General features: G+C 40.4%; 1 protein-coding gene across 3 annotated transcripts in view; it reads left to right on the top strand.

The window, feature by feature from the left end:
* Positions 1–6,057: 6,057 nt before the first annotated feature.
* The window catches only part of MAP4K5 (mitogen-activated protein kinase kinase kinase kinase 5), a 136,709-nt gene continuing 126,603 nt past the window's right edge, over positions 6,058–16,163 (top strand). For 2 of the 3 annotated variants that reach the window (XM_060294790.1, XM_060294788.1), the window contains exons 1-2: positions 6,095–6,246; positions 6,454–6,670. In XM_060294790.1, the coding sequence (XP_060150773.1) occupies positions 6,563–6,670 (108 nt within the window). In that variant the 5' untranslated portion in view covers positions 6,095–6,246; positions 6,454–6,562. Of the gene's footprint in view, positions 6,247–6,453; positions 6,671–16,163 lie in introns of all 3 variants that reach the window. The other variant, XM_060294789.1, reaches the window with a different exon arrangement.

Below are 16,163 nucleotides of genomic sequence, written 5' to 3'. Positions count from 1 at the left end.
AAAAGGACATTTACTGTCCTAATTTTTTTAAAGACAGGTTGGTTTTATGGTGGTTCATTCATCAGTGCAACATTATCATGGATAAGTTAGGATAAAGAATTGGCTGCTGTAAAAAAAAACTACAGTGGTTTAAGACACTTATTTCTCTCTCATGAAATAATCTGAGTGTAAGTCATCCAGGACTAATATAGTGGCCTCTTTATACTTTCTTCCACCCTTAACTTGGGACTTCCATCATGTAATCCAAGATGGCTGCTTGGACATTCACATCCTCATTCCAGCCATGTAGAAAGGAAGAAAAGGAAGAAGTGGATATATCCAATCTGCAGGTACAACTCAGAAGTTGCACACATCACCTCAACTCAAATACCATTGACCATACATGTCCCACGCAGTTGATAAATATACCATGTATTTAACTAAAATTTGGGGAATCTAATACCACAGAAAGAAGAGAAATGGATACTGAAGAATACAAGCAGACTTTTTCACTAGGACCAAGATTGCATTCTACCATACTGTGTGTGGGCTTATTTTCTAATGCAAGCTCCTGCCATAGTTCCAAAACGGCATCTGCCATTCCAGTCATCAGAGGCACACAGCCATGCCTAGAGACAGAAAAAGGCATGTCTATGTCTTGTGTACCTTGTTAAAAAGCACTCCAGCAGACTTTTCCTCATGTGTCATTGTCCACAATGGTCTAAGCCTAAACCATCCCCTTATCAAGAAGAATGAGGCTAGGCCAATCGATATTTACCCCCTAAGATTGGGGAAGGTCTCAGTGTCCTTTAATGGACATAGCCACTCAGAAAAGGTCCACAAAATTGTGGTTCTGATAATACAGAAAGAGGATTGTTTCTGAGCAGAATGCCCAAGGTCATAATCATAGCTTCCATTTCCCCCTCACCCTCCACTAGTATCTCAGCTGGTAGGGTGATCCAAACTTTACTCCCATAGGATCCAAGTCCTTACTGGTCTTATATTTACTGGATTGCTGCAGTTTCCCATTGTTCAGTAATTGTGGACATATGAAAACCAAGAGGTACCCTAGTGTATACCTGGGGTTCCAGATATAGTCCTTATTCTCTTTGTCGAGCAACAACCAATTTCCCCTTGGTAATTAAGACCAATCACCCCAACCAGTACAATGAACCCCTCTCTAACTGTTGGCTCAGTGGTCTGAACACCTCATATAGCCGGGTGGTAGTGTCAGCTTCCTATTTAATGGAACTGTGACTGGGTTATCTGGGGAAAGTATCTGTCCCTTGCACACTAGGGCCTTCAGATCCACCAAGCCCAATGTTTTAGAGTCAAAGTTGTACAGACAAAAATTCTTCAACTGAATTATTAGGAATAATAAAAGGGTCACTCCTACCTCCACCCCCTGGTTCCTCGGCCCATGCATTCTGAATATGGGGTAGATGGCAATATATATTGGCTACTGAGTTAAATCCTATATCATATCCTCATAGGGGTTGTCTCTCAGCCAACGGATCCTTCAGCAGGACTTTCCTCCATTGTATCATACTAGATGCTTCTAAGTGATGGGTTTGAGGTAAGATCAGTTAATTTCATGGGCATGACTCCATTGCCACACTTCCTCATAGTAAGATGAGTTTCTTGCTCAAATTTAACGTTGTTTGTGATACATAGTGATGAAATAAGGCATTCTGTAAGTCCATAATTGTGGTACTAGTAGAAGCTTTCCAAGCAGGGATGGTAAACCTGTATCTGGACTATGTATCTATTCCCATGAGGACAAATTGCTCTTCCCTCCATAATCAAAGGGACCTGGTTTAATTAAACTGCCACCAGGTAACTGACTGGTCTAAGGAATCGTACCTTACTAGGGTCACTGCAATGGCCTCTGCTATAAGGAAGCTAAATACACCATAGAGGCAGTAACCGTACTACCCTTGGCAAGTGGAAGCCCATGCCACTGAATCTGTGTTTAGCCTCCATTCCTATTGCCACATGGCCCCACTGAACTAGTACTAAGGTAACTAGGTAGAGGCTGACTGACATCCATAGGACAGATCATCTTGTATACCTGATTACTGGGACGGATGCCCTCTTGTGGGCAGTCAAATGGTTCACAGACATTTTCACATTCCGGGTCAATTTTGAGACTCCATCCATAATACATCTCCCACTGACTTCCTTATTTCTGATCATCTTCTTTCCAAGTTATTGCCAGCTTATTAATTACTGTGCATAAATCAGTATAGATCCATACCTCAGGCTATCTTTCATTCCTAACACGGAGGACAACCAGATGTTTTATTCAAAATTATGCCCTCTAGGAAAATTTCTCTTCATCTCTATTTTTCAGGACCACTTTACTATGAAGTAGGGCCATAATTCAGTGGCTCTATGCTTCTAGTTGGTGCTAGTATATCATCCAGACCATTAATAAACCAGGCCCAAGCTTTTCCTTCCTCTGCTAAATGACCATGAGCCCAAAGACAGGGTTCAAAAAAAGGTGGCAAAGAAGTAGGGGCAGGTACAATGAAAGTTAGTCCATGTACTTTACTTGTGCCTTCCAGATCAGCTCAGGCTACCCCAGTATATACTTTTCCATTTGACAATGGAATTTAGCTGCCCATGTTCAATTTATGAGTCATCAGATAAAATCCAGTTCCTAAAGAGCAGTTCACAGCACAAAATCACTTAGAATCCTGTGGTCAGGTGTTTAGTATCTGCCGAGCCCTGGTAGCAAGCCAAGAGTTGCTTTTCAACTGAGCTGAATACAGGAACCCCTGTATCAATTCTCATATAAACCTTAAAACCACCCTGGGGATCAAAGTTACATATCAGATGATCAATTCAAGCTGGATAAAAAAAGGATGTGCACTGCCTTCCTCAACTCTTCTTTTGAAAACTCCCATTATAATGACCTGACACTGATTCTGAATGAGACACATGTTCTACTGCTCTCCAGAACAAAACAGAATTCTCCTATACTTTGAAAACACAGTTTTGGCCTCAACAGACAACTGATCCTCATTAGTAACAGAAAGAATAGTTTAACTATTTAAAAATCCAAATGATAATTATGGCAAATGTCTTCCAATATTTAATTGATTTATATTTAACAAACCTATAAAGCTCAATCACATAAAATTACATTTTGCAACTAGCTTATGTTGGAAGATTCATCAGGAAATTATATTGTTTAAGCCTATATGTTCCATACTAAAATTATTGTCCTCATGCTCTGTTTTGTCACACTGGAGGGTTTTAATTAGCCATTCTGTCTTGGTTACTAAATTGTGAAACTTACCTAGGTAGAAGTTGAAAAATTTTATGTCCTTCATTTGTTTTCTGTTTTTTTGGCTGCACTGTGCTGTATGCGGGAACTTAGTTCCCTGACCAGGGATCTAACCCATGCCCCCTGCAGTGGAAGCGCAGTGTCTTAACCACTGGACTGCCAGGGAAGTCCCCGTGTCCCCCAATTTTAAAAAATTAAGCCTCGGCTAAAATTGAAACAAGAGGCCACAGATTATAATTAGCATTTTACTAAAGAACTTTGAACGAAGGGAAAAACACTATAAAGCATAGAGCAAACCATAAAAGGTTGTTAGGTAGATAACAGGAAAACATGGAATATATTTACATGTCAGATATTATGAAGACACAAAGAATATATGACAGTTATATCAAGCCATACTTATTCAATACCTTGGCATTATGAAATTTGGTAGTTTGTAAGAAACTCTACTGTGCTCAGTTGAGAACTTTTTATTGTTATGTTACCTTCAACCTTGAAACAATGTGCTTAATTGTTTAGGACGTAAATTTAAATTTATGCACTGTATGTTTATTTTATGGAAATTGAATGTGAATTTCTTTACTAACCATGAAATATTTAACAGACAAGCTATGACTTCACTGATCTTGATAAAATTAACTCAACCAGTATTTAAAAATTCTAAAGATTCTCTTGGAGTTAGTATAAAGCAGATGTTTTTTGCTTGCAACAACTGTGGTACAAGTAAAAGAACGATTATGGCAGACACTTCTTAACCACCACATAAAATCTTGACTTTTTCCATGCTAGCCACCTCTGGGTTGATGATCAAAGCATGTGGATCTGCCATTACTGGCAGCATAAAGTATCTGCACTCCAGGGTCTTGTTGAAGCCTATGACCTCAAACTTTTTATTGCCTAATTCAAATCAAACATTGTGTTTCAAGACTAACATGCTTAAAGGAGTGTCAGAAAAACATTTATCCTTGTTTCAAACTAGGAATTCAGAGTTTTCATTTTAGGAAGGCCCATGAGGTAAGTTTTCCTAAACTCTTAGTATCAGGAAAAGATGTAACTCTCTCTCAATTAACTGGTTTACTGTGATCTCAAAAACACTATAAAACCCTCTGCTTTGGCCAATTTGCTGTATTGTTCCGCTTTCTTATTTTTCCTTTCTTTAACATCATACCTATTTCCTCATTTTTATCTTATGTTATAGTATGCATTTTCTGTATGCTGCCTCAAATTCTCTGAGGAATAATGTAGGTATAAATAAGTAAGGATAAATAAATTTCAGACTAGAAAAAGGATCAATGCTTATAGGATCAAAGGGGGAAAAAAAGAAATCTATGACAGTAAATAAGTACTAGGATACCAATAGAACATTTGAAAAGATTTTGAGTCATTGAAGCCAAAAGTATTTGCCCACCAAAACAAGTGCCAAGAAGCTCTGAAAGAAGGAACTGTTCTTCAACAATTTTTTCAATGCAGCAAACACATAGGCTTTGTCCATAGAGCATGTTAAGTCTGAGCTTACTTATGTTCCCTAAATAAGTGCCCTTTGTGCACGGAGCACAAGAAAATACATATATTTCCTGTCCTGTTAAGGTGTGAATTTAATTTCTACATTATGCAATTGATTACAATGATCAACAACAAGGAGTACATTGCCCAAGAATGGAATTGAATTGGATGTTCAAAGCTGCAAGCCAACATCGGCAACTTGCTCTTTTGTGATTTTTTTCAGTCACTAAATGCAATGGCCAAGTGTTAGCTGGCTTTTTTGTTCAAACCTTCACTGGGCTCTAGAAATAACTTTGCCAGTGTACAAACTGGCAACTTTATTTCTACCTTCAGAACAAGACTGGAACTGAAACTGCAAAACAGCTTGTTAATATCAGCCAAATTACTTCCCTAAACTCCTGTTCCATATTCTGTGCATTATGAAGTATTTTAAAACCTTTTATATTTTGAGAACCTTTTTTATAATCCTGTAAAATGCTTTATAAACACTTCCTTGGGTGTCTGATGCAAAACCTTATCCTCTTCAAGCTGCAGATAAGGATACGGAGACATTGCCAAATACGATGTCTTTCTTGTCCCAGATCACATACTGAGGAAGTGGTAGAGCCAGAACCAGGTTGTGGTCCCTGACTTTGTTTCAGATTCTGCAGAACTCGTGACCCAAGGAGCGATACCCGCGTTCAGACACCGCGTGTGCCCAACAGGGATAAAGGCCATCGAGACTTCCTAGGAATTCAGACTTTCAGAAATGTCTTGGGAAAACTCAGCAGAAGACAGGTTGCGCAGGCGTGCAGTGAAGCCTCAAACTCGTATCACTGAGAATGATTTGCAAAACAGGACGGTGCAGTAGGGTGTGCCGCGACTTAGTTAATCTGGCACTCCACTCCCCCACCTCCTTCCTTGGTGCCCCACTGCCAGGTGACTTCTCACCTGGCCCAGTGCCCTCAACGTACCTTTTCTGAACTGAGAGGGCTGCGTTCCCTTCGCCCTCGTGCCCACCCTTCTCCCTCTAGCCGTTACCTTCTAAGATTACCTGACAAAGCGGGGGGCGGTTTAGCGGAGGCGCTTCGGCCCACGAATGCCCGGGGGCGTCCCTAAGCCCCGAGGGTGGGAAGCAGAGCCTGGGCCCGGAAAGGACGCGCCGGCCCGGCCGGGAGAGTGTCGTGTCCCGAGCAGGCCTCAGGGCGGCACTCTGGCCCTGCGGCCGGCGTACTCGGGCGGGCAGCTGGGCGCCGACCCACACTGGCCGGGAACGTGTCTCCCGGTGACGCAGCCCCGGGTGGAGAGCGTGGTGCGGCGGCGGCGACGGTACGCCCCTCCGCCGCCCGCGAGAGAACGTGCGGTGCAGCGGGAGGCGGAGACGGCGCCGAACCTGGAGCGGCCGGCGGGCGCCTGGAAGCAGGACGCTGGCGCCGGCGAGGAAGTAGGTCCCAGGCGCGGCGCTCAACAAAGAGTGGGGCCGCTCCCCTCAGGTACCCAGCCGGCCCCGGGCCCCGGCGGGCAGGCAGACCCGGCTCGGCAGTTCGCGGGCGGCCGGGGAGGGGGGAAGGGCCGAGGCCGGAACGCGGCGACTAGGCGCCGGGGACCCTTTCAGGCCCGGTGGTTCGCTGGCCCCGGCCGGGCGGAAGGGACGGGGCTGGGCCGCTCGGGGTTGTAGCCTCTGCTCGTTCCTCGTGCAGGCGGAGCTGCGGGCAGAGGCTCCATGTTGGGAAGCGGCGCCGCTCGTCCTTGTTAGCGGGAATCGGGGCGCCGCGGGCAGAGCCGGCGGGAGCCGGGCCCTGAGCGAAGATGGAGGCCCCTCTGCGGCCTGGCGCGGACATCCTGAGGCGGAACCCGCAGCACGACTACGAGCTCGTTCAGAGGGTCGGCAGCGGCACCTACGGGGACGTCTATAAGGTGAGGCAGGCCGGGCTTTCTCCCTGCGGCCCGCTGGCTCCCGGGTATAGGGCCACTTTCTGGGGAAGTATGAGGAGGGGGGAGGATGCTTTTATTGTTGCATCTTGGAGATGCCGCGGCCGGGTTCAGTGTACTCGATTCAGGGCACCTTTTATTCACTGCTTGCTCTAATCGCTCCAACAAGCAGAACTAAACACACCTTTGCAAACTACCGTAGTACTTTTTTGTGGTATAAAGGGTTTTTAACGCTTATTTATGGTATCCAAGGGAGTTCGAATCTGCTTATGGAGTTGCCCTTGAGGATGTTCTTGTCTTAGCATGGAAAAATGCTTCCTGGAAAACAGTAGACAAGAAAGTATGTTGACATTCCGACATTTGCATAAAAAACTTTTTCATGGATAATCTTGGTTTAAAAAGCCCTATGAAACCCTGTCTCTCAATTTTAAGTCTAATACTGGGTCAGAGTGACTTGTGCACAAACATTACCCAGTGAAGAACGATGCTTTTCCCGGCAGAAGTTTCATTATTTGTATCTGCTTGATGATTCTTTTTGTACTTTAGCAGTTCCTCTCTTTGGGATTTATAACATACCATGACCAAGAGTGGTTAAGAGCTGCTGTATTTTTATTATACTCGTTTGCTTTATTTGAGACAAATGATGAGGATGAGTTACTCTTAATTTGAGATTTAAAAAAAACATCATAGAGAAGCAAACCCAGGTCCCTAAATCCACTGAGTTCTTGAAGGATGAAGAGGAAAGATTGTTTTAGATTGCCTTATGCTTTTTGTTCTCTGTTCCAGAAAGGGAGCACTAATGCAACTCACATGGGTATATCAAGGGAAATTTCCTTTGATTCGGAACAGCTTTGTTTATTGGATTTAATGATGTTAGGTATCCCATTATTCCAAACAGCACTCCTTCATATACCTGAAATGGCTTTGTGTCATATGGGTAATTAACCAGTAGAAGCCTTTAGGGTATGTTGTTTTTTACAGGTAATATGGTAATATGGAAGAAAAAACATCCCTTCTTCCTAACTTTTCTGTTTTTGTGTAATATCCTTCCTATTAATAGTAACAATTTGAGGTTGTGTTATGACAGTTCTAGCACTGTTTGATTCTATTGAGATGAAATGTAATGGGTAGGCTTTTTATTCTTTAAACAAGCATTTGAATCTTCTGTACTAGGTACTGTTCTGTATGAGATGTTGAATTGGGAGGACGGTTCCAGCTTTTGCCTTGTGAATAATTTTAATTCAAAGTAGATAATTATAATAGAATCCTCTTCTTTATATAGAATTAGGGGTAGTTAACTCTTAACTGTTTATTCATGGATTAGACATGTTGTGGAATGCTTTTTAAACAATTGAAATTCCTATTTGCCTTCTCAGTCCCACTTTTTAGTCACCTTCATCTTATGATTCACTATGTATTACACTAGTTCATGTTAGTCACACAATTGGTAATTAATTCAGTTCATGTTAATAATACAATAATCTGAATTCCAATTCTTGTATATTTTCTCTCCTCCCTACTACACGAAAATTTAAAATGTTTTCCCCACAAAACTCCCAAGGTCTTCACCTTTTTTCTTTATAAATATAACAACTAAAGCAACTGTCTGGAGCAGGATTTTATTCTTGCCGGGGAAAGCAAAGGGTTATATTAAAGGGACAGCTAATGCTCGGCTTTTACCCGGGTGCCTCCCTGCCCTATCTCTCTCTTCAACAGCTCCTAAACAGAGGATCAAGACTATTTATCATACACCACTTTCAAACACCCTCCCCACAAATGATCCCCTTCCCTCATATTCATGCTCCCTCACTTTATGTGTATCCTCATTCCACACCAAGCCAGCCTCTAATTCCTAAATATCCTCAAAACCCTGGTTCTTTGTCTTTTCCTTTGTTCTAATTACCTGGAATTACCTCCCACCCCCATTTCCAACTGTTACATCCTACCTTACTCAAAGCCTCCAGGAGGCCCCAGCCCCTCCCCCTTATCTCTCCAACCTCATTTATTACTCTTCACCCTCCTTCATTCTCTTCTAGCAACACTTATGTTGCTTAAGGAAGAGCTTATGTTTAAGGAAGAGCAAGCAGGCCAGTGTTGCCATCTTCCTACTTTTGGGCCTTTGTTCTGGCTATTGCCTCTGCTCAGAATGTTTTTACTCAGCCACATGGCTTGCTCCCTTCCCTCCTTGCTTTTATATCCTCTCAGTCTTTTTTTCCTACTTCTTTTATCTTTGCACTTATCACCATCTAATGTCATTTTAAAAAAAATTTACTGGAGTATAATTGCTTTACAATGTTTTGTTGGTTTCTGCTGTACAATGAAGTCAATCAGCTATATGTATACATATATCCCCTCCCTCTTGGACCTCCCTCCCCGCCACTCGTCCCACCCATCTAGGTCATCACAGAGCACCAAGCTGAGCTCCCTGTGCTCTAATGGCAGGTTCCCACTAGCTGTCTGTTTTACACATGGTAGTGTATTTATGTCAAACCTAATCTCCCAATTCATCCCACCTTTTTACTTATTTTTTCTTGTTTATTATCTATCTCAATCCACTAACATACTCTCTGAGGGCAGGAATTTTATCTCTTTTATTCACTGCTCTATCTCTGATAGTTCCTAGAATTATGCCTGGCACAGAGTAAGTACTTTCTGAACATTTGAGGAATGAATGAATGAATGAATGAATGGCTATCAGTCTTTCTGTCCCCTAATTCTCTGGGCATATACCTTATACTTTATACTTACTGGGCATATCTGGGCATATACAACACTAAGTTAGCATTTAATATTCTATATTCCTGTAATGCCTATTATGATATCCTGTATATATATTTTTACAAATTTCAATTATTTGAGTCCTCCAGGAAAAATATTTCTGGAAAACTATTTTATAGCATATCCATTTTCAGCATTCGAAGTCCTACAGAATTTTATCAGGTTATATTTGCTCCTTAATATGCCTAAAAACATGTAACATTCAAACTGTGGTGCCGAAGTTTTTAACTCAGAGCACTTAATTTTGTTATTTATCACTGTGTTTAGGATGAGCTGAAAATCCTAGGAAGTTTTAGAAGAATTTCAATCTGTGATGTAAACTAGCAAAATAATTACAGTGAAGAATAATGCAGGTAAATTAGTTGCTGTTCTAGTCAGATATTATCCCTACTTCTTTTTTTATCTTATGGAGCTGGAGCTTTAAAAGCTTTAAAATAATTACAGTGAAGAGTAATGCAGGTAAATTAGTTGCTGTTCTAGTCAGATATTATCCCTACTTCTTTTTTTATCTTATGGAGCTGGAGCTTTAAAAGTACCACAGCCTTGAGATTTTTTGTGAATTATTTTCATGTTTTTCAAAAACACAGATCCCCTTTGAATCTTTGAAAGCGCCTGTCTTCCCTGAGACTCCTTAAGAGGGCAGAGCTCAATCTTAAACTGGCTATTCCCTGGTAGAAAGAAGAATGCTATTTATCTATAAAGCTTCTTTTAGATAAATAGGGTAAATCATTGAGGGTGAAAGCAGGAAATAGTGGAGGGGAAAGAAACACAAAAGAGAAAAGAAATGTGGTAGAAGATGAAGGATTAAGTTTCAACTGAGCAAATTTTATTTATAATTATCATTAATTTTTAAATCTTCTAGCAGGAAGAGGAAGCCTGCAGATTTAGTGTCTCTTCTACCTTCTGTCCATAGTGATCTGGACTGTTGTAGTATCATGATACGGTTCACAATTAACAGTACAAGGCATTTGGGTGGTCTTTATCCAAATATTTAGATCAAAATTGTCCCCAATCTAGATTCCAGAGAAGTTTTAGTAATCTTTTTTTATTTTTTGTGGGTTATAAATTTAGAGTGGGCAATCTCATGTATTTTTTTCTAACCTGTATTGCTTTTTCCGATTGATTATAAAAGTGTGACATGTTTAGCTCCAGGAGGACAGGAACAGATGTCTCCTGCTTTTCACTGTACAGTAGCAGAGAGATAGATGCTCAATAAATATTTATTAAATGATATTAGTTGTAGAAAATTACCAGAGATGAATACTGTTAATAATTTAATACAGTTTATTTCAGGCTTTTTTCCTAAATGTTTTTAAACCAGTATGTTTAAACATGGCTTTTATAAAATTGGAATCATGATGTATCTCTTTTTTCTACTTGATTGGAATGGCCATCATTTTCCCTGGTCTTTAAATAGTCTTCAAAAATACCATTTTTAAAGGATCCATTGAACAAACTCTCATTTAGTTAATCGTTATGAGTTTCTATTTGTTTTTAATTTTTACAATTTTAAATGTTATAATTTGTGTAGAAATCTGTGGCACACAGTCATATCACTTCTGTGGGTTCTTTGGGTGCTGGATGAACTGGGTCCACTGTAATGAATCCCTTTTTAATATATGCCCTCCCTCTCTCTTCCCCAAGCCAAAAGTCACAATTCTGGAATGGCTTTTGATACTTTAAAGCCTACCCCAGGATCCCATTGTACAGAGACAAAGGTTGTTACATCACAACACTTCTGTAAACGTTCATTTATTCAAGAAATACTTATTGAGTGCCAACTGTATGGTAGGGTATGGGGATGCAAACACGAGAAAGAGAAAGTACACTATCAACATACAGGAACATATAATGTAGTCAGGAAAACAGACGTGTAAACAGTCATAATTTGGTAAGTGCCAGAATAGAAGTGAAGTGGAAGATATGCCCAACTCTGTTTTTTGTGGGGACTGGGGAAGGGAGGAAAGGAGAGAGAACTATGATGTGAACCAGGGAAGATTAAAAGCGGAGGGGACATTGACTGGATTTTAAAAGAGTGCAGGGTGATTTCCAGGTGGACAAAGCGGGAAAGAAATTTTAGGCTGTGGGAATAGGGTGTGCAAATACCTGGTGGCTTGAGAAACCATAGTGAGTCTTGAGGGATCTGCTTCTGCTTTCCAAGTTTCGTGTGACCAAATCTGGCAGGGATTCCATAGATGGCAAACAAAAGCTGTTTTCTGACAGAAAAGGACCAGATAATGGACCTTGTATGTCATAGCAAAGAATTTGGACTTCTTCCTGTAAACTGAAGAAAGACTTTAGGAGGGAATCTCTCATGGTGTAGAGGCTTCATTAGACAAAGTTTCTGGAACTATAGGGATGAAAGGAACTGATAGATTTAGATGATCAAATATACGTGGTGATGAGCGAGGGACAAACAGGTAGTCAGTGGCATTTAGAATTTCTGCCTTGGGTGACTACATTGGTGCCATCAGCAGAATTAGGAACTACCAGATTTGTGGGGTCTGGATCTTGTGTTTGGTTTTGGATGTATGACAGTGTATAGGTGGTTATGTCCAGTGCATGGTAGGAAGTTCAGCTCTGTCCTTAAGAGAGCTGGACTGGGGATACAGGTTTGGGAGTCATTGTCACTTTATGGGGTGGTACCTGTGTAGTATAGGTGAGGTCACCCAGGAGAGTACATTTGTAGGAGAGCTGAGTAAAGGCAGTAGTCTTAGAGTAGTGGCAGAAGAAAATAATGTATTGAAGGTGTCTGAGAAGAAACAGAATGTTATGATGAAGTTCTTTCCATAGAAATCAAGAGTTTCAAGAACTCTTCTCTATCATTTCCTGTGTTCATTCTTGTTTCCTCCCACTCTAGTAAGGCAAATGTTTTCATCTTCCAAAAAATATAAATCTGAGGTTTTGTGTCATTCCCTTTTATTCTCCTTGTTCATAGAATAAAGTCTTAGAATGACATGGCTCTTAAGGCCCTGCGTGTCCTGAGACTAACCATACTGAATTTCCTCCGGTTCTTTATATGCACTCTACTCTGTCCTTCAGGTTTCTGCAGGTACTATTTCCTTTAACTAGAACAGTTTTCCTCTTGTCTTTCATCTGTCTTCACTGTTTGCATTTCTCTTTAAACATTGCATTTTCAGTGAGGCCTTTTCTGTCCTTTAGATAAGGTCATATCTGTCTGCTGTTTGACTTCTTACATAATACTTACCATTTGTCACTCATCATTGTTGCTGTCAGTCTTCCTTCTCTGCTCAAACTGCAAGACCTGGGACTTGTGTTTACCACCGAATCAGCTAGCCTAGCCTAAGTGCCTGGCATATAATAAGTGCTCAATAAAAATGTTTTGAAGGAGTGAGCAACATAGTGGTCGTTTAAGTAAGGAGTTGAAAGGGTTCATTAAGAGCAGAAGAGTTGAGGTTTGAATGGTCAGTAAGGAAATAGGAGAAACATAGACCACTTTTTGAAGCAGCTTAGCTATGAAGTGGAAAAGAAATGAGACACACAGATGTTTTTTCCACTGTTTCTGTTTTTTTTTCTTCCATTGAGACTGATCATAGTTTTCCAGTTATTATTCTTTAAAATTGTCTTATCACTCAATTGACCAGGAGTGTTGCTGAGTTTAGAGAAGGAATTTCACAGAGAAGGCAATCAAGACAAAGAATTTGGGAGGAATTGAAAATTTAGGAAGATTAAATATAAAAATTTAGGATGGAATTGTTGGGGACCAAGGTAGGGGATAAATTTAAAACCTCCTTCCCTCCCTTTCTTTTTCCTCCCTCTTTCCCTCTCTCCTTCTCTGAAATAGAGCCTCCATTGATTTCCAGCCCCAGTTGTTCCCCTATGGGTATGGTTAGGATGAGGCACATTGATGAATGGGGAACTGGAATGCAGCCGGGGAATGACAGGGTGGAAAGGAGTATTTAAGATTCAACCAGTATTTATAGAGAGCCTCTGATGTGCTAGCCACTGTTCTGGGGTCTTGGAATACGCCAGTGAACGATGTAGACAAAGATTCTTGCCCTCAAGCAATAAACATAATAAATAAGTTGTACTATATGTTAGAAGGTGATTAAAGATGTGGAAAGAAGAAAACACTGAACAAGTTAAGGGGTTCAGGATTGCCAGGGTGGGATGGGGAAGGCAGGTTGAGGAATTATATTGAGATGGACAGGGTAGGCCACATTGAGAAGATTAGATTTGCTCAGAGACTGAGGAGTTGGCCAAGTGGATATCTGGGTAACCAGAGGATGTCTTAACTCTCTCTCTCTCTTACTGAATCACCTGAACCTATCTACAGCTAAATTGTAAGCTTAGGGTTAGGAATTAGAACTGAGACACAGTCATTGCCACCATTGCATCTCATTGGCTGGTGCAGGGGTACAAGTCGTTGTGATTTTAATTAAGCTCAGCAGTTGTATGTAAGTTACCCATTTCTATGTCATTTTTAAAATTATTTATTTATTTATTTATGGCTGTGTCAGGTCTTTGTTGTGGCATGTGGGATCTTCGTTGCTGCACACGGGATATTTTTGTTGCAGTGCGTGGGTTTCTGTCTAGTTGTGGCATCCGGGTTTTCTCTCTCTAGTTGTGGCGCATGGGCTCCAGAGTGCATGGGCTCTGTGGTTTGCAGCACACAGCCTCTCTAGTTGATGTGCGTGGGCTCAATAGTTGCGGCACGTGGGCTTAGTTGCCCCGCAGCATGTGGGATCTTAGTTCCCTCACCAGGGATCAAACCTGTGTCGCCTGCATTGTAAGGCGGATTCTTTACCACTGGACCACCAGGGAAGTCCCTCTGTCATTTTTTAATAGCATGATTTTGCAAGCAAAGGATATGTAGCTGCTTCTACTATATCTTTCCCCACTGGTGTTCTCTAATCTTTAAATGCTAATAAAATAGACATGCCCAATGGCCCCAAATGTGAAGGTGATAGAGGATGGATGTATATTCTGCTTGTACTTTCTCTGACATTTGATATCAAAACATCACCCACTTCTTCTTCTTTGTTTTTTTTTTTTTTTTGGATTCTAACACAGTTTGTGTGAATATACTGTCCTTTCTGTGTCCTGGTAATCTGACATAAGAGACTGTTGGGTTGTCATGTTAGGGTGAGGGAGAGTGAATAACTTGCAAAAATAGGTTAACGGCGGGAAATAAGAATCTTATTTAAAATTATGCTTTTTATTAAGCTAGTGGATATCTTATTAAAAGTTATTTAATTAGATATTATGTTAAATATTGTGAAAGGTTACTCTGAAAATAAAACATGTTTTATTAGGATGAAGTGTTCTGTTATGGATGTTTACTGTTTTGCAAATCATCTGGTTAAACTCTTATTTTGTATTTATTATTCTTACTGTGTAGAAGTAGGCTTATGTTACGACTGCCTGGAAAAAGACCATGGTTCTGATGGTGGATGTGAAGCTCTGGATCATGGTTAGAGGCAAATAATTTAAAAACGCCTTTCTACTTTCATAGAAATGTTCTGAAAACTATAAAAGTCTTAAATACTTTCAACGTTGTGAAAATAGACATAAAACAGTGCCATCACTGGTGCAGGTATATAAATTCTAGTTCCAAAATTGACTTTTAGATACAACCTCTGCCTTAGGCTTATAATGTATCTAGTATTATTTTTATTTTCATAGGTTCAGTATTTTCACTTTAACCATCATTTCCAGTTTTTGATGAAGACAATGGGATAGAATGCAAATGGACTTAGATTTCTTATTCTAGTTTTCCTTTCAGAATTTATAAAAGTTTCACTCTTAGCTTAAAATTGTGGTTTCAGACCAAATACACAGGAAGAGAAACATGTGATACTTATTAACTTATAAACAAGTGATACTTGTGTTTTCAGGGCTTTGTTTTCAGTTTGAGAACTTAGTCCTAGATCAGATAAATTGGAACAGGCACTTTTTCTTGGCTGCATCGGACTATTTTGAGTATTTGTACATGTTTGAATGTTAGTAGAAGGCTATTGCTTTTCAATTATGTGAAGTACTATTTAAGTTAGAGAGTGTAGATAACTCTTTGAAAAAGGCAAGATGAATTTATGTCTAGTGTAACTATGTCTGTTAAATGTCATAATCTCCCACTGAGATTTTGAGAAGATGATGTGGGAAGCCAGGCTGATAGCCCAGTCTATCCTTGGAGGTGTTTGGGCCCATGAGTCATATAGACCCCCACCTTCTAACATTTTTATAAAAATGGAATTGGATTAAAATGAATGAGTGACTAATGTTTGTTTAGCTCTTTCATAATCAGTATATTACTTGTTTCTCACAATAATCCTATGAAGTAGGTGGGACAGATGTATTATCATCTCTAGTTTACCCAAGAAGAAGTTGTATGATATTTGCGTGTATCATAAGTTGTGTGTTATATATTATGTTGTATCATAAGTTGTATGATACTTGCTCTAGATCTTACAGATAGTAGGTGGCACTGTGAGGACATGAATCCATATCTTCTGACTCTAATCTCTGTTCTTTCCATTATACCAAACTGCCTCGGGACTACATCTTTAAATTCACTGCTGTATACATAGCCCTTAACACATTGTCTAGCACATAATAAGCTGTAAGCAAATTATGGGCAGATGGTCAGATGAGACTTGGCAGCCTTACCCCTCTGCTGAGAGGTGAGGAGTTTTTTGGATTGATTTGAATATGCATATAAGCTTCAGGTCTCAGCACCAAC

This window comes from Globicephala melas, chromosome 2 (assembly GCF_963455315.2).
Source record: "Globicephala melas chromosome 2, mGloMel1.2, whole genome shotgun sequence".
Classification (NCBI taxonomy): domain Eukaryota; kingdom Metazoa; phylum Chordata; class Mammalia; order Artiodactyla; family Delphinidae; genus Globicephala; species Globicephala melas.
Note: the sequence above shows the minus strand (reverse complement) of the source record. Positions and strands in the feature narration are given on the sequence as shown.